The 19,714-nt window shown below is 45.0% G+C and overlaps 1 protein-coding gene across 1 annotated transcript in view; it reads left to right on the forward strand.

The window, feature by feature from the left end:
- Positions 1–10,355: 10,355 nt before the first annotated feature.
- Positions 10,356–19,714, forward strand: part of DCT (dopachrome tautomerase) — a 13,498-nt gene continuing 4,139 nt past the window's right edge. Inside the window, 5 exon segments of the mRNA XM_009585504.1 lie at positions 10,356–10,656; positions 14,673–14,972; positions 16,452–16,552; positions 17,628–17,794; positions 19,429–19,682. Of these exon segments, the coding sequence (XP_009583799.1) occupies positions 10,356–10,656; positions 14,673–14,972; positions 16,452–16,552; positions 17,628–17,794; positions 19,429–19,682 (1,123 nt within the window).

Below are 19,714 nucleotides of genomic sequence, written 5' to 3' on the forward strand. Positions count from 1 at the left end.
CTATTCGTGAAAAGGTATCACTGGTCCTTTTTTAATCACAGCATCACATCAAGCATTGCTGTTGAATTGCTTGTCTGATACAAGGAGCACTCACTGCTGACAAATATCCGATTAGTACAAACAGGAGAAGTGTTACTTAGACCCCTACCAGTAAGGCAGGTAAGGCATAGTATAACTGCTTATATTACTATTTTTCCTAAAGATTTTTTAAGCTTTCAAAAGAATATTAAGACTGCACGCTCGAGTACTCAGAGATAGAAGGAAATGTTAAAATGAAGATTACTTGTGATTTCTCATCTGTGTATGTGAGACGAGAAATAAATACTTTTTTTCCCAAAACCTTTTAGTTATTCATCAGAGACTTTAACGGTGCTTTAGGAAGGGATTCATTTCCTGCAGGTGTGTAATCAAAGAGGCAAAAGAAAGACAGACTCTTTACTTTTTGGCCATTTCCATACTGCTGAATAAAAGAGAGTCATGGAGCAAGCTCGGATGTTGGACCTCTGACTGTCTGCTGGGCTTGTGCATTAGTGCCCCGATAGCCAACTCTTTCCAAGATTTGCTGTGGAGGGACCAGCCCCGCGCGGTGCAGACACCAGCTGGCCAGGGCCTCTCAGCTGGGGGGCCGGGATGGGGCCCCAAGGCTGCTTTTAGGCAGCGATCTGGCCGTACCCTCTCAGTGCTGCACCTCTGCCATTGAGCTCCCCGAGGGCCAGGAAAGGTGTGGGTCACTCTTGCCCTCTCCGAGTGTCTGATTTTCAGTAGCCGTACCCAGGCACACGGATGTATGACAGCTGTGGTAGTGTCTGAAATTTCTATTTTTAAGCTAAGGATAATATTACCTGTGGTAGCAATTCCCTTCTCAGAGGTTTTGTGGCATTAAACAGAAATTTTGTGGAGCACTGAAATACTAAGGGTGATAGCCATGGGGACATTGAGAAGAAAATCTCATTTTTGTTCAGTATGGGATTTGGATAGCACACACTGAATAAGGCCTCGGGTCTCATGTGGAAGAAGAGGATAAAATTAAGAGATAACCTTAATTCTGGTATTTTTTAACTCCTGTCTGATTGATTTTGCAGGCCTCATGCAGGTTTCTAATGTGATTGGGCAGATTCTGGGAAAATAACCCCGAGTGTTGTTGGCTTTATTGCTTTTATGTCACACAATATTCAGGCATTTTTCATTCAGATTTATTTTCTTCACACCATCTTTTTGTTAGCATTGCTGCTTTCTAGGTTTCTTCTTGCCAGCAAGCATCTCAATTTCCATTTATTTTTCTATTAGCTTATTCCCTCAAAATGAACCCCCTGCTAGGAAGCAGATCCAGGCTACTTTCGTATCTGTCTAACTAAGCCTCTATGTTTTAGTCACAAGGCTCCTTCTCTGCAACTGGGAAACTTCTCTGCCACTACAGATGTGGTTACATATGGTTTTTTAAATGACCATGCTGAAGTTGATACCTCGCAGGGATTCAGAGGAAAAATCACATTTTACAATGTTGTTTCAGCCTTAGTCAAATATTCAAAACCTGGTGAATCTGGTTCACGTGCTTTTTCCATGACCATCCTCAGCTACTGAGTTGCTGTTTTAAGTGAATGAAAACTGGAGCCGAAGGAGCAGCTCAGCGAGAGGTGGACCACACATCCTACCTCTGCTGCAAGCTGCAACAACTTGCAACCGCAGAACGTGGCAAATAATGAAGCAGCTTAAAGCTTTACTTTGAAATACCTCTGTTTGGTATTTCTGACTGTGGTGGGACTAACTTGTGCCTGGCATTCTCCGTGGGCTTTCTGAGAGTTCAGGTGTTCCTCGGATGAGATGCTCCTCCTCCTCCTTCATGTCCCCAGAAGTCCCCTCCTTGTCCCTGCAGGCAGTTTCTGCACCTGATGTTTGTTACTGTCTTGCCTGCCTCTCGGCAGTGAATAAATGTTACTCAGCCTTACACGTAGTAAAATTTCCTTCTCTTTGGATTGAAAATTTTGTTTGTTGATAGAAAAGGTTTGTTTCTGTCTCTTGACTAAAAGATTTCTGACTTTGTCTCCTGCACATCCAGTAAACCTCATTTAGATATGCAGTATGATCCATACAAGAGATTTAGAAAACCTAGGTCAGAACTCACATTTAATTTTTATGATTTATGTATATTTTTAATAACAAATCTTAGTTATTGTCTATCTGGTTTCTGGTCCTGTTGAAGAACTATAATTGTGTTTTTCAACTTTCTGGGAAAGAAATACATTTAAAAAGAAAAACAAAATTTTCAGCTGCCGATGCATTTCTAGAATCTAGCACTTTACGTTCAAGTCTTCCATTTTTTTCTCTGCGAGTGAGCAAGTTAGGAGAGCTTTAGCCTGTTCGGGTTCAGCTCAGGAACCCCGTGTAAGGAGGCTTTTTCTGATCCAGTTCCTTGGGAGTTTTGGGGTTTTTGTTGTTTTTTTTTTTCCCCAGCAATATATCCCAGGGTTCCTGCTTTGTGCTTTTGTAGGGATATAGCACTCATATTCCGTAGTAATGTAGAAATATAGAATTTATAGTATAGTTAGCAAGACAAATTTGTGGCAGTTACGTGTAATCTTAACCTTCAGTCTTACTATAGTTATCAATGCTGTCTTTATTCCTCAGTGAACCTCGGGGGAAACATTGTATTTCTGTTTGGATGTACGTACACCTACTTGCTTAAAGCAAGGGAGCATTCATTACTTTGCCCAACAATGTTCTTGGGATTTAGCCCACATGACATGAGGGATTAAGATCTTTTGTTCTGTTTTATATTTTCTGTTGGGATAAGTAGTAGCTTTAGTATTTTGAAATAAAATTATGGAACTGGGTCTTGAAGGACTAATGTAAAGTCAAGGCTTTAGAGATTTCTGATACTATTTCAAATACTGTGTTTGTACTGTTTTTCAGATTTTTTCTTCTAATGTGGTACAGAGCCAAATCTGGATATCCTTCTTTGTATTTATTTCCCTGTGATTGGGACAATTTGTCGCACTGCTGAATTGTTGAGACCAGAGCCTCTGTCCTAGCCCTTCCACGCTGCACATGAGGTCTTTGGCTCACGCCTTCCCGACCGGGTGCTGAACGACCGGGAGCCACAAAGGCAGCCTGCGTGCTAGCCGGGCTGCAGGCTCCTTACAGGTTTTGCACAACATCTGTAAAGCTCCACATGTGCCCAAACTAGGATATTAAAACAGCTCACATCTCTCTCCATTTTTCTGTCAACCAGCATAAATCTATGTAATCTCTATGTAAATCAGGTGCTCTCCTACCGCAGCCATTTGGAGTGGGATTCATCTCACTTCACTTTAGACATTTAAAAGTTCAGTGTCTGCCTAAGTCTGAACTAGCCACCCTCTCCTCCTTTTAAGGTCAAGGCAAAGAAATTAGGACAGAGAGAGGTCATCTGACCTTGCCAAGATGCCTGTCTGAGAATGGGATGAGTTGTCCCGTGGAGGTGCTTCTTTGCCTTCATAGACTATTGGGGAACCACAGGATAACTGAGATTTAGCTCTCCTACCTTCCAGATGCCTGGGTTCCTTAAGTGAATCATACTTTACATTCTATAACTGTCTTTATAGTTAGCCCAGGTTAGACGCTGATGAAATAACTCTGGAGATGAAGTCGGTTTTGGACAGCCTTTGGACAGGTGGTCACCACAGCATTGGTGCAGAGGCAGATATAGAGAGGCTCTCGAGTGGTAGATCTCTTTGACGTTTTTTACACATCCTTTGCCAGCTGAAGATGCTGAGATAAGTGGTGTTGCTTTCTCAGGATGGTTTCATCTGCCAGTCAGCATTGTGTTTATCTAAACTATAAGTAGTTTAAGCTTTCACCCGTATTCCTACATATGATGGACACTGGAAAAAGAATGCTTGTTTAGATATAAAGTGACATGGTACTGAGTGTCATTAGCCAAATGATGGTACTGCTTCATGATCTCTGAAGAGGTTTCTCAGACATGTTAAATGAAGGAATAGGACAGAAGAAAGATCTTAAAGGAAATGGAAGTGCTCATTCATTATCTCCGACAGAAATGAATAAAATTACACTAAGGCAATACCTGACTTAAAAGTGTGAAAATGTGTCAGGAATTTCTAAATGATGTTTGTTTAAGGCTGAGGAAAGATCTAGCAGGGTTGACACAGGTTCTGCCATACTAAAGCAGTGTATGATTTTAGGACCTTTCTAAGCAAGTTGTATATAGCACGTGTTTCAGCTAGCACATGTCCTTGGAGAGGTGAGAAGCCAAGTGCCATCAAATTTGGAGCTTTGGAAGTGGATGTCTTTAAGTAATGAGGATTTCCCATTGCAGTCAGCTCCAGACTTGTGGGAGGCAAGTTCAGCTGGATCGCAAGGCCCAGTGAGGAATCAGTGAGGAATCCAGGTGGGATTTATCTGTCTAAATGTAGACCTCTCATGTGTATTGAGTACCACTGAACCCTAGGCTCCCCTTACAATAAATAAATGGAGAAGGTTAGGCCTTTGTGTGATGCAATTCATCCCCTCCTAATGTGGGTACAGAAAACAGGCCAAGTGCATTGCACCCTAAAACCATTTATTTCTCACCATTAAGAGAGGGTCCTATAAAGGAAGCCCTGGATGACCAGTTAAATGTAGATACCCGTAATCAACAGATGTCTAACATCAGATGAGATAAATTTAATGCTCTCTCGCGAGGAAGCCTGCTGGTAAAGTGATGGAAAGGTTGATGAGTGGAATTCGCGACACAAGGAAAGCTCGAGTAATCCAGCGTCCAGACTGATGGGATACGAGCACAGCAGCCTTGTGGCTGTTGAGGAAAGGAAACTAACCTAAGACCGTGAAGCTGTCTTTAACTCAGGTTGAATTCCTGTCTGCAGTCTTGTTGTGTGTTTTCTGTGAGACCTGATCAGATTACCCTTCTCTGAGTTGCTTTTCTGTTCTAACAATGTGAATATGTTGTAGCACGTAAATTGGTTTCCAGGAAAAGAAGTCCACAAATTAGAAAGGAACTGGGTAAATAACATAAATATGAGAAGGCAGGAGCTGATGAGACTGTTCATATGAAGAGGAATTTTGTGCAAGGACAGGATCATGAGATCTCCAGAGCTGCTCTGCATGCCCAAACTTTGGCCTCATTTTCCCAGCTACAGGACAGGGAGACAAAGGGCAAGGTCATGAAAGGGCAGTGGTCTGCTTTGGAGGAAGGAAGAGAGAAGACATGAATGAGTAAGAGCCTGTGTAAGAAGGAAAAAGCAGAACGGGATGGGAGGAGAAAGAAGGGAGAAAAGATTCAAGGGTGTCTACTCTTAAGGAGGGCGGGAGAGAACAGAGATGAGCAGGTAAATAGCAAAGTAAAAAGGAAGAAAATTCCAGCACAAAGGTAGGAATCAAAAGGCCTAAGTAAAAGGATGTTTGAAAAATTATCATCACACGTACTAGAAACGAAAGATAATCTTGCAAGCATGAAGAAACCTACATGGGTAGTGGATGAACAAATGAGGAAACAGAGTGGCAAGTACTCTTTTCTTTTTAGGACATCCCTTATTGCAATTTATTGCAATTTATTGAAAATTTTGAAATATTGGAGTAACTATTTTTCTGAGATGTACTGCTTTGAGACATAAGCCTAAGAGAACAAAGATTGTTTCTGCAAGTGTTGAGTTGTTTTTTTCCAGATCTAATGACTTACGAGATTTTGTGTAGAACTGGTTGCACTTGGGTAACTCAGAGAGTCAAATAAACACAAGATCAACAGACGTAGGGAAGCCTTTCTTCCCATGGATTTCTGTTTGGTGGCTGTTTTTAGTATTTAGGAGGAGCTTTTTTTTTCAGGTGCAAGCTTTTTCTTTTGTCAGCTCACCTGAAATGTCTCATTGTGGAGCCAAATGGCTTACTTGTGTAGTCTCTGGTGCCTAGTAATGCGTAATCTCACACTGAAGTCTTTACTTCTATTGGGGCACTTAACAGCTCTCTCTTCTACTTGCCATCTAGCGTGTTCTAGGTTTCCTGAATCTCCTAGGAAATTTATGTCTTTGAGATCTCTCTCTTCCGGGTGAGCTACTCTTTACGCTCCATCGACTATAATGATTAAGATATCTATTTGCCATCATGAGAACTTAAAGACACGTAGCTCCTAGACAGATGCATACATGGTAGATGCATAATGAAGGTATCTTCGTCTTGAATTGACTTCCACCGTGTATAATGAATAGCTTTGCTTCACACATTTTCCAATAAGAGGCTTTCGTAAGTGTTCAAGTAATACATTCCTGGTGGCAGTGTTGGAAAAACATGCCTTAGGTCATGCTTCTTACTCTATGAAATCTGGAGCACATAAATTCACATTTAAAATCAGCAGCCAAAATATTTATCTGTCACTTAAAATAGGAACAAAAAGGTGGATTTGATGTAAGCTTTGGATAAAGATTAGCATGGGTTCATTTTCATTCAAAGCATTTTTATTATGGCCAGTTTCATGTCATGCGTAAGATAAAGGCATGTTACATGATCTTTGGAGCAATGAAAAATGTACTAAGGTATTCTAATTTGGGTTTCTTGCTAAGTCCTTTTTGTCCAGCCTTGAAATTTTGCTCAACAGAAGTAGAATCTGTTCTTTCTCAGGTGAGGTTTTTGACAATGTAAATACCCCTAAGCTAATATAAAGGTGGTTTGGCAGAACAAGGAATCAGAGGTGTAATATTTTCTTCAAAGAAAAGAAAAAGAAAAATATTCATAACAGCCAAAATTTCCAGAAGTGCTCATCACTTTTGAGTGCTCAGCTTGAGATATCATGGATTCACTCGACTGGGTGAGTTTGCTTCTTATCATATGGTGGGGTTGTTTTTCTTTTTTAAATTTGAAAATTCTTTTGTCTGTGGAGCAGATGCTTGGGTGCTGCTTATCCTGTCTCTTTTCTTTCCACTTTGACCTTGATCTTTTACTTGTCTCCAGTTTTCCTTGTAGAATTATTTTTCTTCTTGTTATCTCCAGAATTATCACCTGCCATTATGAATTATTATGTGGTTTATTCTTTCTATTGATATATTGATTTCCACATAAATTTATATGTAGAATGTTGTATTTTGGTCAAAATTCTTTCCAAAATTCCAAAGGCTACATACTTTTCAGGCTTGATGCTAATCTGTGCTTGAGTACAGTCGAAGGAGCCTGAGAAACAATACTGTCATTGAGAAAAAAAAAGTGAACCCACTGCCTACTTACTGCTCAGGAATTTTGTATTACTTGGGTGAGTTGTGTTTAGTGATGTCTTTGCCTGTGGTGGTCTTTGAGTGGTCTTTTTCTTTATTCCCTCTCTTGCCAAAAAAATACGTGACCGTATTAATCCCAAAAATGCATTGGCATCCGTATGGGTATATTTGACGATAGGCTGAGAAGTTTGCTATTAGGGGTGAACCTGGGCACAAATCCAGTGTACAAGGTAGCTGAAATACAGTTTTCCTGTACTTTCAGTGTAAAGCCTAAATATTTTAACTAATAAATTTAAGACAGTTTGAGGTGTGGTAGCCTGACCTGATAGCTCGGAAGTGTGGACGAGGCAGCGCGGTTACAGTTTGGATCAAGGGGGCTTGGGCCACTGCTCATGTGCTCAGAGTCGCTGCCTGAAAAGTCCTTTGATAGCTGCAGGCAAGCAGTTCTGGGCAGTGGTGCCAACACACAGCGCTACTCATTTTTCAAGAGAGAGTAAAACCCCGTAGTAAATAAAAAGTCATTCAGCATGCTATTTTGTAAACTGGTATAGTGCTGGTGTTGTGCGGCCCTAACAACGGCTCCTTTATTTAAGCGCAATGGCCGCGGGGAAGCTGCGGGAACTCCTGAACAGCGAGGCACTAAGAAACGGACAGTGCCTGCTGTTTTCCCAGTGACTAACCGAAAGACAACTGTCTTTTTGTAATTTGGCTCGGTGTCTTCCGCACGGCCTGTCATGAGCGGCGTGCGGCTGCCGATGCCGGCAAGCCTTGCAAGGGGCACCGGCAGGGTGACGCCAGGATGTGGGATCTGTCCGTCCTGTTTCTCTCCGCCCAGGTGCTCCCCCCCTGGCCGGGGAGGGCACTCCCGAAATGTTGATGCAATACTGAGGACCAGAGGCTAGCGCTACAGCTATACTAGTACGGCATGCTGTAGCGTGCCCCAGTTTTGTAAAATTGCGTAGCTGTGATGGAGGGAAGTACACGTACACGCCCCTCTTCTACTCAGTTTTCTTTCCCCTGCTAACTAAGTAATCTCCATATTATCATCTATCTTTTCTCCACACTCTAACTTCTCCGAAAAGGACACAGGTCTCCTTCCTCACGTATTACACTAGAAGTGCTTTTCCTTGCCTTACCTTGCCTTGCCTGCCTCAGCACCTTGCCTTTCTCTGTGCTTACTCTTTCTGTCTCATGTAGGCTCCCAAATGGCAGTAGCTACCTTCCTAGGGGTGTCTGAACTGAGCCGGCTTTGATTATAATGGTTGCATAGACACATAATTTACATATAGACACCTCAGTTCAGGTGTTTAGTCGGCTAGCTGAATCCTGTCCATATTTTTTGATGGTTTTTTTGGTGATGCTGATAAATGTGTGTTCACTTTAATTGCTCTCAGATGTTATGTTGGTAACTTTGGTTCAAGACATTGTCTAGCCTAGGTTCAAGGACTGATCTTTCCACGCCAGAGAGGTGTGTTCAGGTGCTGAGTAGCATAGGGAGGTGCGTTGTTCAGAGTGTTTTTGAGTTAGTACCTCCATATATAACTCCTGATCTTCTTCAACATATTTTTCCAGCAACTAGTCTCAATTTCTGTCTTTTTCACATGTGTTGGAAGCAGCAGGCAAAAGCCAGTTCCAGGTAAATGGAATCCTAAGGGCAATGAGTTGAAACCCATTTCAGGCTACGTGGTATTGCTAATTGGCTTTCTAACCGTACTTCCAAAAATGAAGTAGAATCACATTTCAGTTTGTCTGGCAAGTAATAAATTTTTCCTATAAAGATTGGAGAATCTGAAAGTGCTGATGACAGTGTCTGCAGTGTGGATGAACTCCTTAGCTGCATAATGGCAATAAGTTTGCTGCATAGATAAGAGACTTCTTGTGCCAGAATAGTGTGGTTGAACATCCGTGGAAATACTGAACAGTACAGACACAACCACAGCTGTTTTCATTATACATACTTACAAAAATGGCTAAACAATAGAGGTGTGGAGAGTGGCGGGGTAGAGAAAGCTTTCAGTGAAGCAGAGGGAGTTGCCAGTTTTTATTCAGTATGGTGGAGCTGAACTAATAGCTATTGCTTCAGACTCCTCTCATGACTTATCACTACTTTATTTTGATTTATTCATTTTATTCCTCTAGCACATAGGAGTTGCACTGCGGGCAAGAACTGCTGCATGCTAGCAGCTTTTAAAAGTAATTTTTGTCGATGTCCTGAACAAAACCACTTGTCTGCATGTCTGGTGTGTGTATTGATCTTCGAGACTGTCTCCTGCCAGGTGGGCAATAAATGCTCAGCTGTGACAGTTCTGAAAGTCTAGCAGCCAGATCAGCCCCAAAACAACCTCTGGTGTAATGATGGGGAAAGGATTAGAGCACAAACAAGGACCACTCACCCTTTAAAACCAAATAATTTATTTTGCATGCAAAAAGGCTGTTAAGACGGGAACCCTTCTCCAATTGCTACTCAGATATTCTGCAATCAGCAGATGGAGTCTCCATCACTAACTGCTACTACCAGGTTTATTAATTTTCGTTAATGATGCCCCTATATCCTCTGCGTTTCCAGTTAATTTTCTACTGCTACTGCTTTAGCGGATAGTATTATCTTGCAGTGAATGAACTGAAAAGAGAAGGGGTTTCCTCTTCTATTTATCATCTGTTTACAGAGTTTTGATTAAAAGAATAAACCTGCTTCTCCAGCCACCTCAGCTAAAACTAGACCATCAATTTCTCAAAGCTCATGAAAGACCTGGAGAAATAAATCTGAGGCATTCACTCTCCTGACAAGCTGCCAGAGCCCGCAGAACTTGCTCTCACGCTGGCGTCTTTTCTGCCCTTGATGTCATGTGTGAAACACGAGGATTTGTGCCGTGCTAATCCCTCTAATGAGGGCTTCTCCCAACCTCTATGTAAACCCCGCTCAAAGCCGTGGCTGCTGGGCAGGCACCGCAGAGCCAAAGCGTCCGTCTTTTGAACTGCATTCAAGGCAATTAGAGACTGGGATTAAACAAACACCAGACACCAGCATCCTCAGCAGCGAGAGGGATTATCCCAGTTGGCCGGGGCACGGAGCCGCGGGGAGGCCAGGTTGTCCCACGGTGGAGATCTCCCTGCTCCGCTCGCTCAGGTCCAGCGGAGAGGCAGAGGCTGCCCCCAGCCGTAATGGGCGCCCTGCGGTGGCTCTTCTGGGTTGGGCTGGGCTACCTGAGCTGCTGCTGTCCCCCCCGGGCACAGGCACAGTTCCCCCGTGCCTGCATGACAGTGGATGCCCTTCGCTTGAAGCGCTGCTGCCCGGCCTTGGGGACGGAGCCAGGCAACGTCTGTGGGTCCCTGCAGGGCAGGGGACGGTGTCAAGGGGTGCAGGCAGACACTCGGCCCTGGAGTGGCCCCTACACCCTTCAAAATGTGGATGACCGGGAACAGTGGCCCCTCAAGTTCTTCAACCAGAGCTGTTGGTGCACAGGTGAGAGGGGCGCTGGGGTGGGAGGACGGGCATGGATGGGTCTGCTAACATCGCTCTGAAGGCCAGAAACGTCCCTGATGGCGTAAGGCGTCAAGAAAGCTTCAAATATTATCAGTTTCCTAAAAGTACTATCCTGTTCATGATACTGTCAGCACTTTTTCAGAGCAACGGAGTTGAGAAAGTGTTTTCTCTCATGCAGACTTCTGGGTTTTCCTCTTTGCCCCTAGAGTTGTCCCTGTAGCCACCCATCACCTTTCTCTGCAGGGTTTTGGACGTTTCAGTGCTGCGTTCGAACCTCTGTCACTGCTAATCATGGCGCAGAGAACCTGGATCAGTGTGCATTGATCAGAGATGTATTCCTCTTGGAGTAGTACTTTGCAGCACGATACACCCCTGTGCACTGAAAATGTGTGGATGTCTGGCCAGGGTGTTTCCCAGGGTCGTTAACTAAGTCTACAACTCACTTTGATCCGAAATGGGTCTGTACAACCACCAAAGAGGCCATCGTGTCCTTTTCCTTCCCATCTCCAGCCGCTCCTTCCCACCGTGACCTGACATGGGCCTCTGCGTTCACAGGCTGGAGGCAAAACGGGTCAGGGAGGAGATGTGCTCGAAGGCTAACCTGGCCAAAGGGGTCAGGTTTTAGTAAGACCAGTTCTCTAGTACAGGGTAAGGCAGGGTAAGGCGACAGACCCTTTTTCAGCAGCAGCCGCCCTGGTTGAAGGAGGGTTAAAATGAGGAGGAACCGTAGCCTCAGCCCAGGCTGCGTTGCAGGGCTGGCAGGAGAGGGTGCCGGGAGTCAGGCAAAAGGCACATCTCAAGCACTGAAGACACCTGCTAGGCAGGTTTCAAATGCAGCCTGGGATTTCTTCTTGGAAATATAAAGTTGTTTGAGTTTTCTAACATGGGAAGAATAGCCTCCTTTCCTTCAGCCTGACTCTTAGAACTAGTTGAACTGTTTTGCTAAAATATACCTTGGCTCTCTCTGTCAAAAAAGCCCGGATCAATCTGAGAAAGAAGCACTGCAGAAAATTTCAGCCTACGAGGTTAAGTTTTGCAATGCTGTTATCAGCTGAAAGCAGAGAGGTAGTGGCAGATGACTTAAATGGATACACAGCGTTACTGAAGCTCCTCAAAATAATAACAACAGAATTCAGAGTATAAATCGATTTTTAATCTTTTCCTTTGACTTGATTTCAAATGCTTGTGTGGAAGTACTTTTCCAGACACTTTAAAAAAAAATTGGATGTAGGTTTTTTTCATTTTAAAGGTTCTTATTTACCTCCAAAACTAAAGTCAGGTATCACATGTAAGCACAGACCCTGAGTCAGAAGGGCAATGAAGCACATGGGCATGCACCAATATTTACGCAGTCTAAGTAATTAGGGCATCAAAACCTGGGAGTAGATTGAAGAGGAGTGTAGACAGACACGGTCTGCATAGGCAGACATTAATTTGCTGGTCCAAGTAGCGGTAAGCACCGTTATTTGATATTTGCGGGGCTGGGTCCCTAGTTACGTGACCAGAATGTAGTGTCCTTTCATTCAGCCTTACTTCTGCTAAGCTGTCCGCTCTCCTCGGCTCGTTAAATCTGGTTCCTCTAGCTGCGTTTTTATTTCACTTGTATTCTCTTCTCCTTGCAGTCTTTATTATCTAAATATACCAGTGACAAAACATTAAGGTGGCAGGCAACCTTAAGGATGATTTTCAGAAAGGTTTCCTGGGCTCTACTCTGCTGTGGTCAGCTCGATGGTCATCTCGATGCTGGATGCAAAGGCATTTCCAGGAGAACGCTAAGAAATTCATAACTGTGTGGGATTTGGTTCTGTTAGTGCTATATTTCAATGTGATGCTTATCCAGCGCTCTGAGTAGATGGGTCATTTAAATTACTGGAAGCGTGACTGCCAATCTCAAAAAAGGCCGTTGACAGATCTTTTTGTGGTTAATTCCTGCTTTGCCCCCCTTCTCTTAAAAAGGATTAAATTGTACCTTTGGGTGTGAGGGGACAACAGCTGCTTTCCAGAAGTTCATGATCCATGTATTGAAATTTATGCAATATATTTGGCCTAATTAGGCAATGTTGCAAGATATTCCCGATGATTTGTCATCTGGCCGGTACCTGTGGGAGTATGTGATGGGCCCTAACAGCTAGGGCTGTTGAGAGTTGTCAAGAATGAGCAAGTGTACAGATAGTGGCGTACATCAAATTCGCAACAGCAGTCGTGCTCTTCCAATGAGACTGTCAGGATATCGTGATAAAATCAACCTTCCATGTTGCTTCCCCCCATCTTAATCTCTGCCTTCATCATAATAACATATCCATGCAATCTTCTTTCTTTCATAAAACTATAAACTACTCGCTTTTCTGGCAAAGTCCTCACCCCCTAATGCAGACCCCTGGTTTTGGGTGCCTTCTGTCCTAGCTGAAACATGGCAGTTGAGCCCAGCTGCTCCTACCTGCATTGGGATGAAAAGTAAGCCATACACCTGGAAACTGTCCTCATGGTACCCCAACGGGCTCTGCATGATCCAAAACCTAGTTGAAATCTTCACGCTTGTGGTCCCTAACCTTAGCACTGGTCCTAAGCTTCATGATAGCGTGTAAACCTATAGATCTCAGAGCCTCCTGAGTAACCATAAGCTCTCCAAATCTACAGTTAAGAGTCCTCATGTCCTCTTGGTGGGTCTCACAGGAGTCTGTTACAAATCTTTAGAGCTCAGCAGCCCTTATCCTAGAGCTAGCCATAAGCTACACACCTTCTTGGTAACAGCCCTTGTAACCCTCGGGGTCTTTGAAATTGGTAATAAGCCCTGTAGCCCCTGACAATCTGAAATCTTACTTTAGTGTTAACTGCTGTTTTGCTCATAGACTCAAGCCTACAGCCTAGGGGCGTCTGCCTGTCCAGGAACACTTCATAAGCCACTTGCCCATCTCCATGTTAGCCCGAAGCCTGTCCTGGGTCTAGCAGCGCCGATATGTGCGGGGAGCAGTGAGATTTTGTAGCATTTTGGAAGACACTTGTTGTGGAGTGAGTGTGTATGTGAGGTTGGAGGAAGTCTCAGTGCAGATTTTGGAGAACTGAGTGGAGATCCCAGGGGAGCCCTGGTTGCCCCTCCGCTCCCCCTTCACCCTGGCAGCAATGCCCTCTGCCCCACACCGCTGCTACGCCGGCAGCCTGCCTGCGTGCGGGCAGGAGGTGGATGTTGTGCTGCAGGAACGGCTGCTTGTTCCCCGTCTCCCCTGGCAAAGGCAAAGCAAGCTGCAGCGGGGCCTTTCTGCTGCTGGCAGTCTGCCATGGTGGGCGAGAGGCCATGCTTAAAGCAAGCTCTGCTTTCCTGGGCTGAGCTAATAGCCTAGAGCGGACCTGATTATTTGCCTCAGGAACGATGCCAGTGGGGAACGACGGTACTGCTGTGTTTCTCAGGCTCCTACTGCAGCATCATTTAATAATGCTTACAGCGTGACCTGCAGCACCCCTGGTGCTTGTCCTGGATTGTGTTCGTCCCAGACACATTGTTAACAGACATTAGTTTTTCCTAAGCTTTGTCCTTAAGAGAACTGTTTTGTTTGGGGATTTTTTTCTGTGCTTAAGGATCCACGTGAGCAGACCCTTTTTTGGGTTTGATCCTGGAAGTCTGGGAGTACTTGAGAGCCAATCAAGCAAAGCACTTCATCACGTGCTTAACCTGAAGTGCTCAGCCCTCTGTTCGGTGAGTCTCCTCACGTGCCTGAGGGCTTCAGCAGGGCTCTGAGCACCCTGAGGTGTCAAGCCCCTTACCCCGCGCTTCACCTCCCCAACTGGCTGAGTGTGATTCTTGGCCCTGCCGTGGCTCTGGGAAGCGAGCCATCCTTCTGGTTAGGCAATTGGCAAAGCTGCCAGTCTGCTCAGCTGCTGTCCCTTCCAGGAACTGGTGTCTCTGGGGAAAAAGAGTGCTAATTCTTAATTCTTCTGCATTTCACTGTTAGTTTTATCTGATTCATAATGTCATGACTGCTCTTTCTCTCTCGATTAAGGAAACTTTGCTGGCTATAACTGCGGTGACTGCAAGTTTGGCTGGACCGGCCCCGACTGCAACGTGAGGAAGCCACCGGTTGTCAGGAAGGATGTCCTCTCCCTGACGGCAGAGGAGAGAGAGCAGTTCTTCGATGCTCTAGACCGTGCAAAGACAACCATTCACCCAGACTATGTAATTGCAACTCAGCACTGGATAAGTCTGCTTGGTCCCACCGGAGAGGAACTGCAAATTGCCAACTGTAGTATTTATAACTACTTTGTTTGGCTTCATTACTACTCAGTCAGAGACACGCTATTAGGTTAGTGCTTTTCTTATCCAAGGGGCTCTGCAGGTAAAGGAGAGGGTGAAAAGTACCATTGCTGAACAAAGGTAAGTATGCTTTAACAGGGCTGCGGTAGTTTAGCGAGCAGTGAGTCCCAGTAGGAGCAGATCTGTGGAGTGAAACAGCTGGTGCTGAGGAGCCACCCGCAGCTGAGGGAGGTCTGCTTCAGACCTGCTGCAGTCTGGACCCCGCGACTGAACGCCCCGTGGCAGCTGGAGCACACCAGCCGCACTCCTGGTGCATCTTCCATCTGACAGGGAGGCAGTTCACAGGCTCCACTGTTGGGTGAACCAAAGCGTGGTCAGGCAGTGATTCACTTCAAAAAGATGTTCCTAGTCCACAGGACAAGGTAGATGCAGCAGCAGTGGGAAAGGGGCTCTGCGGTTGTGAAGGCAGAGACCGTGCAAAGACATTGGGGACTGAAGTGCTACTGCTTTCTGTGGCCTTCAGCAAGTCACTAAGGATGGGATTTGCCTGACTAACCACAGCCAGCTTTTAAAACCAAACCAGGTTAGAGGTCTGGGTATCTAACCCCATGCTTTCTCCCAAATCAGGATTCCTAGTCCTCATTGCTCTTCTAGACAAAAGTACCTATGCCAGCCCCACTTCGCAAAGCCCAGCTCTCGCAAGAGGAGGCAGCAGTATGCCTTTTCTATCTGGCAGCCCTACGTGCAAGCTGAACAGCCCGTATCTACCTCCTTGCTAGAGGGTACCTGCTACCTTCCAGTGGGGTTTTCTTCAGTCTCCCCTTCTGACATGATTCCGATTTGCAGGGCTGAAGGAAGCGGTCTCTGGCCTAGCAAGGGCCACAGTCTGTCAGGGGACAGGATGGTCATGTGAAAGGGAAAAAGGCAACTTCCAGTGCTGCTGCGGTGATAAATAAATTCGTATGTGGGTTGAAGCTTGCTGCAGTGATAAACAAGTCCATACGCGGTTTGAAGCCCGTAACCTTTGAGTGTCTTAGTTCTAATGTGTAATAACAAGAGCACAATACAAGAAATAACAAGAACAATTTGAAGAAAATTGGCAAAGGACATGTTGAATTACTGTTGGCAGGTTATGGAAAATGCTGAGGTTCTCTTGATAGATAGATGTGTATAAGTCCTGCCACTGAGCAAGAGAATGAGATAATATAGTACATATTAGCAAGGAGCTAAGATTTTAGACAACAAGACTGCTTCTTAGAACCAAAATCCACTAAAGTCATAAGAAGTCTTCACAATATCCAACTTTTGGGGGAATGTGAAGTTTTGAGAAGCGCTGAAGCGAACATCCACAGAGAAGTTTGTTTCACTTGTCCCATGTAAGTGGTGTAGCTTCTGATGTGCGCGCTCCTTCCAAAGGTGCAGAGCTGGAGGTTTTTGTTTAACTCCACTCCAGGCAATAGAAGAAGGTGGTCTCTTTCTCTCGAGCCTCATTTGTTGCCTAAGTGCGTATTTTATCTTCCCTTTGTAGGACCTGGCCGCCCCTTCACAGGTATCGATTTCTCCCATCAAGGACCTGCCTTTGTTACTTGGCATAGGTACCATTTGCTGTTGCTGGAGAAGGACCTGCAGGTTAGCTGAACAGCCTTTCCCTTTCCTCATGCAGCTTCTCTCTTTTGCTATGTGACTTTGTCGAGCCAGCCAAGGGTAAGCTATTTCCTAGGGTAGACTCTTACCCAAACTCTCAGGAGTGTTTGCTTATTGACTCTTTTTTGTTTAAAGTGAAATTAGTGTTTTCAAGATACTGAGGACTAAACAGTTTCTCACTGTGAGCAATGATGTGAAGGTTATAATGGAGATTTTTTTCTTCATCTACGTAACAGTGGACAGAAGATGTGAATTAACAGTATTTATTAATGAAATCAAAGCAACACCTACATGTAAAACATGGTAACAGATATTGTCTGCTGATGTTGAAGATACCCTCCTAAGAAAGCAACTCTAAATATTACCCCCTTTAAATGTGCCATGCTATACCTTTAATACACGCATATATTTAGCAATACATCTTTTAAATAAATATTTTAATGTGCCCGACAGTCAGTTGCTGAAGCATTGACTCATTTCCATTTGCATTACTTCTACATTGGCAATGTTACTGTATTTCAGCCTTGCGGATCTCTAACAAAAATGGTTGGTATCAAAATAGCTGCAGGATCTTACTTGCGTGAAATCGTATCTAACAAGCAAGCACAAGCAAATGCCCTGTATTCCTCTATTAATACAAGTTCAGATTCTTCCCCAGGGCTAGCCTTTCTGGAGCGAAAGCAAACCACATGCACAATTTTACCCATTACCCACTTACATCACTCAGCACGCCTCTTAGTTCCTTAAGGCTCAATTCATCTCTGCTCCTGCTCTCCTGCCTGGTCTCCGAGTTGGTAGAAAGCCTAACATGGCCAGAAGAAGTGCAGGCCAACAGCAGAATAACTAGTGACGATGTCTTTGCTAGGACTGACTTAACGCCCCAATCTTTTCAAAGGAGTTGGAGCAGCACTGTGAACTGCATGTAGTTGAAACGTGGAATGAAAAGCAGAATATCCAGTGAAATATCCAGTGAATACCCAGTGAAACAACTTGCAGGAGTCCCTTTCTCTGTCTTTCCTTTGAAGGTGATTCCCTGCTAACGTGTTTCTGTCCCTTGCAGCAACTGATGGGCAATGACTCCTTCGCGCTGCCCTACTGGAACTTCGCCACAGGTAGAAACGAGTGCGACATCTGCACGGACCAGCTCTTCGGAGCATCGCGGCCGGATGACCCGGGGCTGATCAGCCTGAGCTCCAGGTTCTCCCGGTGGCAAATAGTTTGTAACAGGTACGAGAATATCTAGGGCAAGCTTGCATACTGACCAAACCTTGCTTTCATTCAGTATTGGCAATGCGGGCTGCTCTCTCAATGTGAGTGAGCGGCAGGAAAAGAGCCAAGACATCTTTTTTAAAACTGGGAATCATGGTTGGTTTGTGTGTAGATGGTACTGTGTAAACTTCCCCCCCGGTATTACGAAAGTATATTTTTTAAAGATGATTCTTTTGGTACAGGATTTTAGTCGATTCAGCCAATTTGAGGCTGCCGAAAGTCTGAAGAGTTTGCACATTGGCAAGTATCTTTTTAAAGAAGAAATGCCTGTGTGTCGGTTCCCTGTAACAAACACCCGACTGGTTTTGGCAGCAGAAACAGAAAACTGTTTTGGCGTATAGGAAGCTAGAGATAGGCTGAAAAATCCGTTCCCTTGTATTGGGTGAGATCTTAACCCTGATATATTTAATGCAGTTTGGGGATTGACTTCAAAGCGGCTGAGATTTCATGTGGAAAACAACACAGAGACAGCCCCGAGCTTGCTGCCAGCTGTCTGTAGGCATATACTGATTCGGGTGAGGGCAGGGCCGTGGCGTGCAGGATTGGGGTGCTACCACATAAGACGCTGCTGGTAACAATACTCATAAAACCTTCTTCTGTCAGCTCCGGGGTAGCGTGCAGTCAGTCAGACAGAGGTACCGAGAGCTCAGGGCTTTTCAAAAGAGTCTCTTTCTCTGGGTACCTAAAGAACTACTTGGAATTCTAGCTTTAGGCACCAGTTGGCTTTAAATCTTGTCCCTACTTTTTCTCTAAGATAAATAGGGTTTTGTTTTTTCTTGAAAGCTGAAGCGACTAAACTTTTGCCTTGCCAAGGTCAAGCAGAGAAGGGCTTTTGTTTACTTCAGGAGTTTCTGAAAATGCTGTTTCATTTTATACTGAATAGCACAGAATTTTTTCACAAGCATTACACTGTTTTTCTCCTCCTCCTTCCCTCTTTCTCTCCCTGATATAAAGGACTTGCTCCCCATTAGCTAGTGGGCAATGCCTGCAACATCAGGATGTCCTCCAGGCCCTAAAAAAGAGGAGGCAATGCATTACAGTTGCTTTTCTTCTAAAAGGGATGAGGGATGGAAAGTGAAATCCTGTTTACTGTCATTCCTTGCATTTTCTCAGCCCATCCCTCAGTGGGACTTTCCTGTTTTTTTTTCCTCCTTGTTAAGAGTTAAAAAACTAGTCCTTAGTCAGGACTGAAAGTTTTTCAATTCAAAATTCAAGAGACTCTTTTAGATTGTCTGGCAAAAACTGTTCTTCCGAAGCCCTCGGGAGGGGAGTAGGTGTGAAGGGAGTTGCGCTTCCCTTTTCTAAAGTGTCCTCTCTCTGTGGAGGACGAGCCCGGCGAGTCTTGGTCCAAATGACTGATGGTCCACAGCGGCCGCAGAGCCACGGAAAGTCATGGCATGGTGACAGTCCTGCAATAAATTCAGCTCCCAGGCCACGGGAGGTGGACCGAGATGCCCCAGGGGGTGTCAGTCCCTAACCCCTGCTCTCCCACATGTACAGCCGAGGCCTCTTTTATACCGCGGGAGAAAAAGCCAACAAGCCAGGCGTCATCACCTTCTTCTAACTTGTGCCTCTTGCTGTTTCACCGTCAGCTTGGATGACTACAACCGCCTGGTCACGCTGTGCAACGGGAGCGATGAAGGGCCGCTGCGGCGGAGGCCGCCCGGGGGCTCCAGCGAGCAGCTGCCCACCGCGGAGGACGTCAGGAGGTGCCTTTCCCTGCAGGAGTTCGACAGCCCCCCCTTTTTCCGCAATTCCAGTTTCAGTTTCAGGTTTGTCCTTCAGCTCCTCCAGAGCCGGCTGGGCCGCGGGTTTTCTTCACGTGCACGTTTGTGAGCAAAATATGGTTACTTGGTGCTGCTTTTACCCATCCGCAGG

This window comes from Fulmarus glacialis, unplaced genomic scaffold (assembly GCF_000690835.1).
Source record: "Fulmarus glacialis isolate BGI_N327 unplaced genomic scaffold, ASM69083v1 scaffold9659, whole genome shotgun sequence".
In the NCBI taxonomy this organism is placed as follows: domain Eukaryota; kingdom Metazoa; phylum Chordata; class Aves; order Procellariiformes; family Procellariidae; genus Fulmarus; species Fulmarus glacialis.